Raw genomic sequence first — 10,705 nt, forward strand, 5'->3', positions numbered from 1 at the left:
AAAAAAAAAAAAAATATCACATAACCAGAGACTAATTTAATGTATACATATACAGGGGAGTGGGGGAGGCAAATTAAAATTATACAGGCAACACAGAAACAGAAGACTTTATTTTGCTGTCAGAATGTTCTTTTAACAGTGGTGTATGTAGTCTGCATAAAGGCATAAGAAATTATTTAGGACAGGGTTTGCAACCTGTGGCTTGTGGGTTGAATCCACACCACAAAGCCATTTTACATGGCCCAGGAAACCAGGACTTCTTCAGTGTTTTGGCAACAGCCAGCCTGAAACAGCCTGCCTTGAACCAAGCTGAATAATTTTGGCCAGCCACTGCTGATGCATTGCAAACCATTCAGGGGCCATGGGATTGCTTTTATTGAATCTTATAATATATGCAAACCTCTTTAAGCTCCTTAATAGCTGGACTCAGCATATAAGATCTAACTCAGGGCTGGGCAATTATTTTGGCCTGAAGGGCCACTTAAGGAGTTTCAGTGAGGCATTGCAGGCTAGGGGTAGAGAAGTAATTGATCCTATCTGTCTCTGGGCCCACCACCGGATGGAGCAGGCAGGTAGCCTCTCCACAGAGAAAATCTGGGACCCCGTGGGCAGAGTAGATTAGACAAAGCTGCAGATGGGTGTGGAGCAGAGTCCAGGATGGACAGGCCTGGGACTGCACAGTGGCGACAGCTTGGAACTGGGGCCCAGGACAGAGCCGTAATCTGCTCCCTGCACATCCCTGCAATGGACACCAGTTCCGCAGGCAGTGGTGTGTGGGAAGCAGATCACAGCTCTGCCCTGGGCCCCAAACCTGTGTTGTCACTGCCCTACCATTCCAGCCCCAGTCCTGGCCCCTGCCGACCCATTCCACTCCCAGCTCACTCAGGGCCCCATCCCATCTGCCTGGCTAAGCGTGCCCTGCATTGGAGGGGGGAAAGGTGTCTCATGGAAACCTCACCTGCCACCCACTCCATTCAACACCTCTGGGGGTAGGCGTGGGGTGGATTGGCAGTAGCAGCCACACAGAGCAGCCCAGGAGCAGCAATACCTACTTCATACCCTGTGGCCTAGGCAGACCCACCTCGGCCATGTGGGGCCAAGGGACCCACCACTGGCCAGATAATCTCTTGGCGGGCTAGATGTGGCATCTGGACCATGTTTAGCCCCCCTATGATCTAACTTGTTCCAACTGCTTGCATTAAAGCTTGTAGGAGCCCCCTGGGGAACTGAGAAACAACAATGCTTGACACTGATCTCAAACTGTTTTGGGACTATTTTTTGAGCTAACAAGCTCCAGTCAAATCTGTTCCTCTTAAGATGGCACACAATCTCTGGTCTCATTGGCCTGTCCAGTTTTTAAAGATAGAAATTTATGAACGTGCCATCAATGGGACACCAAGGAGTTTGGCTTACTTCACCAAAAACTACTTTGGTTGCTTTATTCAAAAGATCCTTGCCACTGGAAAAAGGGAATAAACCAACATTCTGATCCTGCTGTATGTAGAATCATAGAAAATTAGGGTTGGAAGGGACCTCAATAGGTCATCTAATCCTACTTTTTGCTTAAAGATGGACCACCCTCAAAACGATCATTCCAGCGAAGGTGCCATCTATCCAGGTCTTAAAAACCTTTAAGGATGAAGATTCCACAACCACTTTTCTGGACTGGCAGTAGCAGCCACAACCACTTCTATGCTCCTAGTGAGAAATACATGGCACTACAGAGAAAAGGCAGTACAGATCCCAAAGTGGAACTGTTTTGATCAACTGAGATTGAGAGTGACCTTGGAAACATGGGTCAATTTACATAGCTGCCTGATAACAGCTGTAACTGTATACATCAAAGCTTGTAAGCCAAAGCTTGAAAAACTAATGCTAGGTTGTAAAGACTTCAGGAGGCGCTACTGCACGGTCAGGGCAGCTAGGATCTGGAACCAACTTCCAAGAGAAGTGGTGCAGGCTCCTACCCCGGGGGGTTTTAAGAGGAGGTTAGATAAACACCTTGCTGGGGTTGTTTGACCCCCAATACTCTTTCCTGCCATGGCAGGGGGTTAGACCAGATGATCTACTTAGATCTCTTCCGACCCTAGAAACTATAAAACTATGAAATACCTGCATCTCTGTCTAGGTGGTCTTTAGAATACTGTTTCTTCTAACTTCCAAGAATGTAGCATCATTTCTCAGATTCTGTCAGCACTTAGGTCTAATACTGCAATAAAGTAATGAGATCATGCTCTTACAGACAGCCATTTTCCTTCCACACATTTATATGAAGCAGGATGAATGATTTCTAGAGCCCTATACAAAGCAGTCTGCAAACCTAACTGCAAACTCCCATTCCTACTCTGTTGTCTCTCTTCACTAGTCTTCCTGCTTAGCAGCCCTAAGTAGGTAAGGCTTCCCCAATCCATTTCTTTTATAGAGAGATGGACAATGCCTCTTCTTGTTTTTCCATCAATCCTCAAAAATTGGGAATCCACCTCTGAGAATCAATAGTAGGGAGTTTACCAAATCCAAGCCAAAGCTTACCTAATATCCAACAGGATGTCTGCCCATCTGAGCTATGTATACTGGACTTTTCTATGGGTAAGTCTGCGATTAAAAAAAAAAAAAGAAAGAAAGAAAGGGAACCTTCCCAACAGAAGTGTCTTGTGATTCTTCACCTGCCAGCTCAAACATCGAGGACTAAATGTTAATAACCTACTGCCTGCAGAGCCATTTTATCTGGACTATGCAACGCTGCAGGTTGGGGTGGGGCAGGTGGGTTGAGGCAGCACACTAATGACGGTGACAGACTGTGGTGACAAGCCAGCTTGGAAGCAGACCATGCTCAGAGCTAAGTTCTATCATCCCCCTCCCCACACCTGCACCCTATACTTGTACAGAAGATCAAAAACTAGCCATTTTAAGTACGTGTCATCCTAGCCTCATCTACTTATTAAGGTTGAATTAAAAAGCTGATTTTTAAAGTGGTTACTTACTGTATGTTTGCTACCAAATACTACCATGTGCCTGTTCAAAAGACAAAAAAAATACCAGGAAAAGCATAAAAAGGAAGAGAGAAAGAACAAGCCGAGCGGGTGAGAAATGTAAGAGTACAAGATCTTTAATAACTGTCAAAAGTTGTCAGCCCTTTGATTCCATAGAAACTGTGCTGGCAGAATTTCTTCTTCAGCCTTCCATGTATGTCAGCAACACCATTGATACTACTTTTCCCACAACTGAAACACTGAGAAAGGTAAATGTATACAACATTTCTTTAAAGACAATGGTTGGGTCCAGTTCAAGTTAAATAAAACCTAAGGAGTGTAACATACAAGCAAAAAAAAAAAAAAAAAAAAAACCATTACCTCCTCAACCTTCACTTCCAGAAAAAAAATTGGAAAAAAAGGTTATTTTCCTTTACATCAGTCACTAAGCCATCTTGTGTCTACCCCTTGAGTCCCTCTTAAAGACTTTCAGATAAGCTAACACCACTTACAGCTGAACACTTAGGCCTTCCCTACTCCCTGTTCTCAAATCCATGGAAATGACACTTCATGGTTAATTTAAAAAGTTGAACAAGTTACACCTAACTTCTCAATGTCATAACAGTCACTTACACCCAAGCTAGGGCAACCCATACAAAAACAGAGCAAGGGGAAAAGGTCAGACTATTTTACAGTTTTGGAATACAAGAAACAGAAGACTGAAAAAAAGAAAGATTTCTCAGTCATTTCAATGTCAGGTTTCTCTGCTGAAATGCCAACATCACCAAGTTAGCTGGTTTTGGGCTCCAGTTATGCTCAGAAGAATGTTGTCATCATCATCACTGTCCCCCACCTACTCTCCCACAAAAAAATTACAGGACTCATTCAAGTACAGAACCTAGTATATGCACAAAATCAACTTTAGATGTGCCTACTGGAATTATGAACCATAAAGCTGGGAGTACCACAAGTAAATAGGTTATGAGCAGGGATCCTGGTTCTCCGTTTCAAAATCCCAAAATCTCTGATAAAAAAAAAAAAAATCCCTAAATCCATGTTTAAAATGAAGAGCTACTACATCTATATAGGTATCAGTTGAACACTGTTTTATTGATACATTTACCATTTTAAAGCTCACCACTCTGAGTCCAAGTGCGGCTGTCCCCTGCCACCCACTTTGGGGCACTGAGCAGCCCTGATATGCCAGTGCCCCTCACTCCCAACCCACAGCCCCCTGGTCCTTCCACTGCCCCTCACCTGCAACTGGAAGCCCCCTGCTCCCCCAGCACTGTCACAGGGGGCTCCCAGCTGCCAGGGCCATGGAGCTAGAGCTTGCAGTCCTCTGCTTCTCCCCCACAAGCAGCGCCCAAGCTCCAGCTGCCTCCCACAGGAGGCAGAAGCTGCTGAGGCCAGAGCAGAGCACAGAGCCTGGCTCTTCCTCCTCCTGCAGGCAGCACCAAGGGGAGGAGCCCATGGGGAGGAGGATGTGGGCTGCCTCTGGCAGCTTCGGGGCTCCACACCCTACTGCCCTGCAGGCAGGCTCACTTCCAGTGCCAGGAGCCCCATGTCAGCCACACCACCACGGTGAGGCACCTACTGCCCATCAGGCAGCAGCAACTCCATGTTGCCATCACTGCTGCCAGGCAGGCAGGGAATGCCTCACTATGGCAGAGTGACTGGCATGGGGCTCCCAGCAGCAGAAATGAGCCTACCCACCCCACTCTGCTGTGAAGGCCCTAGGGGAAGGGCAGCAGAGTGAGGAGTCCCAAGGCTGCAGCAGCCAGCTCACATCTGTCCCTGCTCCATGCATAAATCTGGGGGGGCACATCCCCTCATGCCTCCCTCCAGGAGCCTGACCTGTCACCTCGCTGGGGTCACCTGACCCCAGTTGTCTTTCCTGCCTGGTGCAGGGAGCTGGACCTGATGATCTTTCAAGGTCCCTTCCAGCCCCTTAAAATCTATGAATGCTTCCCAGTCCCCAGCCAGGTGCTGCAGCCACACAATTCCCGCCACAGCCCTGGGCCCCACACACAAGCCCAACTGGGCAGCCCTCCCAGCCCCAGCCCTGACCTCTCCCTCAATCAGCCCCCTTCCCCCCCCCCCAACCTACCTGCAGGGAGCTGCTCTCCACTCTGCCTGGGTGCCATGTACATGTGCACCTGCACAGGGCACCCCCTGATAGCCCCACTCCCCCAGCACCAAGCACCCCTTGCAGGATAGAACCATGTCAGCCTGCAAGGGGAAACCTGCCATTTCCTGTGATTTTCCCCTTTAAAGGGGGAAAATCCACGTTTTTCCATGGTGAACAGAAAACCTGGAACCCTAGTTATGACAGCAGCTGCTCCTTTTTGCTTAACTTTAATGTATGAAGTATTTTTGTCTAACCACATGAAAATAAGAAAATAGTATTTCAAGTTACTTCCAGTCATCCATAACTTCAATTAGCGCATGTTTTATTTCTCCTTCCTGTTAGCAAGTCAACAAATACAGTACTCATGATTGAGAAAACAACTGAATGCATGTCCACCTCTGGTTTACAGAAATGTACCACAATAGATCTTACAAAACTTAGCAAAAGTATTTCACATGCTAACTTCAATGTTTAAAATCATTTAAAGTATCTAATCTAAAGTTAAACAGGATGTCAAAACCCAAATTTTAAAAGGTATATTGTATTTAAGCATTAAATCAATACTTAGCACCAAGAACTACTACTTGTTTTTTAATATTAGTAAAGAAGTTGAAATTGTTGTAGCAGAGACATAAGAACTACAGCACACACATTTAAAATACAATAACCCTAATATCATATACATATGTAAATACATAATTACCTGTCATAATAAGTCTAGATCAACTTCTAAACTTAGTACTAACTCAAATATCTGTTTATACATGCATAAAGTTTCATGCATTTCAGTAGCATTTATGCCATTCTTCCCAATTGATTTTATTTTCATTTCAATGCAACATCCTGGTAGTTTATAGTTCTACTATTAAACACAAGACACTGACCCTCTTTTAGCATATTAAACACCCACAGAAATACAAAAAACACATCAGAAAATCTTCCGGTTCCACCAAAGTGAAACATTAATTTATCAGTATCCGACTATTGTATTTGAAATATTTTAGATAAAGACTGACTGAAAAGATCATGTTATTTTATTTCTGTCCTCACTGTATACCCCCGCCCACCCCAAGACAAGCTAGGTTATATTAAAACATTACAGTTTCAAGTTATCTTTATCTTTTGTCCTTCATTTAAGTATTGGTTTCGCAGCATATGCATGAAAAAGTAATACCCTAAGCAGAACAGCACAATCTTTATTTCAGAATCCATCTAAAGATAGCTTGGATACATATTGTAAAAAATCAAGTGACAGGTTATTTTAAGTCAATAAAAGTCAATTGGTGCTTTCAGCCCACGATTCTATAATATACCACTGAAACTGATTTACTTTGTGTGGTACTTATGTTTAAATGTTTTCCAAAATTCACAGCCTACTAAGTTCTTCCACACAAAAAGTTTACCCCTCTTCTGAAGTCTTACCATGTTGCTTGGCAATACCACTCCACCTCCAGGAATACAACCAACACCCCTTTTTTTTGTCTGGCTAGAAGATTATATTGCACAGGTGTCCTTTACATCTGAAAACAAAGAAAGGCTATGCAAGTAAGTATTCACATGTAACCACAGTTACAGCAAGTATCCAAAGAAAAACTAAGATGAATACTTTACATTAAGAATTTCATAGAAAGCCTGAACCATAACCTCCTCAAAGTATGAAATGAACACGCAGAGAATACAAATTTAATATATCCTGTACCAAGTGACATTGTTTGTTGCATAGCAACAGGAATCTGCTGCAGAAAAACAGTATGGAACTTTTTTTTTTTGGCCAAGCTGCAATTAACCCTTATCAGTCTGTGAAGAATGAGAAGCAACACAGTACACACAACTGCAAGTATTATAGATACAAACATACAAGTCCATTAGTACCAAAAATTAGCATCTTTAATTTTTGTAAACTCCTTCTGGACTGCTCTCTACCCTCCCATTTTGTGTTTTGTTTGGGGTTTTGTTTTTGTTTTGGGCTTGTTGTTTTGGGGGGGTTTTGTGGGTTTGTTTGGTTGGTTGGTTGGTTGGTTGGTTGGCAGGGGGGGTTGGAAGTCATGCTTCTGTATTTAGCATTCCCTAGTTCTAGCCTACAACCTGAAATATGTTCATTTTGCAGAATTATTTTGGCAATTATCTTACCTCTTATGTTTGTTTTTAAAATCATTGCATCTTTTTATCAATTCTTCTAAAGAGAAGAATCCACTCAAAAATGTGTGTCCACTAACATAGGAGGTAACTCCCACTGCACTTCCATTTTTGTGAATAGGTTTTAAGAAAATATATTCAAAGTGAAATCAAGCCCAGATTACTTTATTTTTAAGCATTCTGTCCTTGATGGAGTTTGTAGTTTTTTTCTTATCTTGTGGGTTGCTCATCTGTTATTGTAAGCCACATTGAACCTTTCTGGATAAGGTGGGAAAAAGTCTCAACAATACCAGCAACACCAATATAACTCCAACTCCTGGACAGCCAAAGGTTTTGATGGGACATAAAAATATTTTAATAAGTCATAACAGTTTGGCTAAAATATATTCAAATGCTTGAAAATGAGGAAACCACATTCACTCTAATACATTTTTAAAACAATTATAGGGTGAATACCACAAATGACTATAGCTTTTGTTTCATTTTCCCTTTTCCAGCCATATACTTATATATATAGTTGGTCAAGGTAAACATTATTGTTCAACACAACTCTCAAGTGCTAGGAAACCAATGTATTATATGAAACATGAAAAACCTGTAACACACCAAATTAGACTGACAGCAGTGTCATTTTCTCTTTCCTATTCCCAAAAAAGGCAACATTAAGTCCCATGAGAACTAGAACTAATGAACTCCCAAGCCAGAATTCAATAACCAATCCCACAGAACAGACATACTTCCTCAAGACAGGAAAATCTGTTAAATTTCCTGCTGCATCATGAAAAAAGTTTAAGGTAATCATGTTATAGAATTTTGCATATTCAAGTTGTGTTCAGCTTACTCTATCACAAATTAAATTAAAGTTGCAGAAGATAACTACAGCTTCTCTTGTGTTTGACAAGGAGGAAATCAGGGTGACAGGCAATACAACAATTGCTTTTTTCCCCCCCAACTATCTTCCAGGGACATTATATACTGGATAGTCCATTTTTGTGTGCAAAACAAGTCACCAGAATAACAGCCACACCGCTCTATAATCAGTATTTTTTACTGGTTTTTGTAAGGTGGAATCCTTGCCTCAGTCAAGTCAATGAGAAAATTTTTAATCAACTGCAATTGCAACATGATTTCACTCCGTGTCATGTATAGTCAACAGAAAAACAGGTTATTTTTCTGCCCTCACTGCAGTAGGTAGATCCAGATGGCTATGAAAGTATTTATTCATTATTAGTCAATTAGTATGCTATAAGCAGATTTCTTACCCTTTGTTTCCTTTTTAAGGGGGGGGAAAAACCTCAAGAATCCACATACATGACAGAAGAAGATCTTTTATTGAATCAACTGCATACTTAGGATAAACACAGACAAGCTTTCAGATGCAGATTATTTTTCAGGCAGTTGCACTAGTAAATCTGAATTTTTATTCTAAGAGTACTTGCAAAACTAGTCTCCTTTATGCTGGTTTTTAAGTTATAAAATAACCTTAACAGAGATAAAAAAAAACTTCAGTAGAAGCACATCGTTGTGTTTAAATACATACACAATAAGCACAAAACATTTCCTGTAGAATATAATTAACTGACCACCTATATGTTTGAGAGTCAAGTAACTGATGTATGGTTTCAGTTAGGTATTATAAATCTGACAGCAGGTTTCAATAAAAATTGTGTGCGAAAAAATTTAAAAAAAAAAAAATAATCAAGTCATTCTGTAAGAATCCTGCTACACGGACAGCACACTAGAGTTAAACCAGTATTAGTCTATGAAGAGTTCTTTTTTGTTTGCTTGTGCTCTTATTTAACACTTTCCCTAACAAAAAGATATGTGAACTCAAGATAGGCTAAGCCGAGTAGTTGAAAATCCTAACTGCATTTTTTTTAAGCTAAAGGGAATTTAACTATGGATTTCAGTGATAGAAAAATAAAAGCCCAGTAGTGTTACATTTTTATTTTGTTTATATGGCTGCCATTATTATGGTAATCATTGCTAAAAAATTACATGACATTTGAGACTCTATACATAGTCATACTAGGGGCCACAGTTTGTTTTTTTCAGGTTAGTTAGGATCCCTAAATTAAGAAGCCCTGCTCCCACTTGTCAATACTGCAGGAGAAGTACTCAAGATTTTGTGCGTCTTACCTGCCTTTATAAAACAAGGGAAAAGTGTCTTCACACTTTCCAAAGTAACAATATTAAACTTAAATATTGCCATTTCTGATTTTTCCACAGTCTTTGGTTACCCAGTATGCATGACCCACGTATACTGCAATTTCCTAGCAGCATAAATAGCTACAAATTCTTTTTTTTTTTTTTATTAACTTGTTGTTTAATAATCCTCTAGAATCTAAACTTCTGTTTAAAAAAAAAGTCTGCCCCATTTATTGTTGGAAAAGCGTACTTCAAAACAATTAGCTAAATATAACCTCACTAGCCAATTAGCCCGGGGGGGAAGCAAGCCAGGATGGAGCTCTGTGTGCCCCCACCCTGCCTACTGCTTGGGGTCCAGGCCCATTCCCCACCCCTCCACCCCAGCAGCAGCAGGGGGAGGGGAGGAGCAGGCCCAGGCCCAATGCAGGGATTGACTGGGCCTGAGGGTGGGGAGCAGCCAGGCCGCTGCCAGAGGCGGGAAGAGAAGCAGCAGCCCTGACGGACCCAGTGGCACCAGGTGGACAGAAGGAGCAGGCTTGTGGTTGACATGGGAGTAGTAAGGGAGAGGTGGGCCTGGACCACATGCACTGCTCTACCCCCACCCTGCATCTGCTGCTCCTCCCCACCCCCTCACGTCAGCCCTGGGCCCACTCCTTGCTTCCCCCACTGCCGCCAGGTAGGTCCTGAAGGCGACGACAACGGAAGGGGGACACCTCCCCCCCCACAGGCAGGCACTGGTGGCCTTCCTCCCACCCCACCATCACCTGCAAGGAGCAAAGCTGCCCCCCCACCCCCATCATCACCACCTACAAGGAGCTGGGGGGGGCTGCGGCAAGGCCAGCATCCCCACCACCATGGAGACACACTGCCACCTGTCCGAACACTTCTTTACACTCTGATTGGCCGTCTGCCAGACAAACAGATTAAGGCTTTTATAATATTAGATTCAGTGATCACTGATATCTAATGCATCTGCAGACTGCCTGAAATAGCTCAGAGAAGATGTGCATTGTTTCCATGTGGTGGCTCTGAAGCCTAAGACAGGAAACAAAAGTCAACAGTTATCCATCCAACTGCTGCCCACTTGTGTACTTATCTAGGACTGCCATAGGTAGTGACATATTAGAGTCAAGGATTATTCTGGTGGGGAATATGTAATTTATATATCAACTGTGTAATTTTAAGTTACTTCTTTCCAAGCTTGAAACTGTAAAGCAGAGACAGATTGCTCTTGCCCATTCTAAGGGTCACCACTGCCTCAGGAATACCAATGTAAAATTAAGCCACAACATGCAGTTATCAAAACTTCTAGCTTCCCCTG

General features: G+C 42.6%; 1 protein-coding gene across 1 annotated transcript in view; it reads right to left on the reverse strand.

Annotated features, from left to right (window-relative positions):
- Positions 1-6,614, reverse strand: part of ENAH (enabled homolog (Drosophila)) — a gene marked incomplete at its 5' end in the record, with an annotated part of 181,415 nt that extends 174,801 nt beyond the window's left edge. Inside the window, one exon of the mRNA XM_019549546.1 lies at positions 6,523-6,614. Coding sequence (XP_019405091.1) covers positions 6,523-6,614 — 92 coding nt within the window. The remainder of the gene's footprint in view (positions 1-6,522) is intronic.
- Positions 6,615-10,705: the final 4,091 nt, after the last annotated feature.

This window comes from Crocodylus porosus, unplaced genomic scaffold (genome assembly GCF_001723895.1).
Source record: "Crocodylus porosus isolate Cpor-Errol unplaced genomic scaffold, CroPor_comp1, whole genome shotgun sequence".
NCBI lineage: Eukaryota > Metazoa > Chordata > Crocodylia > Crocodylidae > Crocodylus > Crocodylus porosus.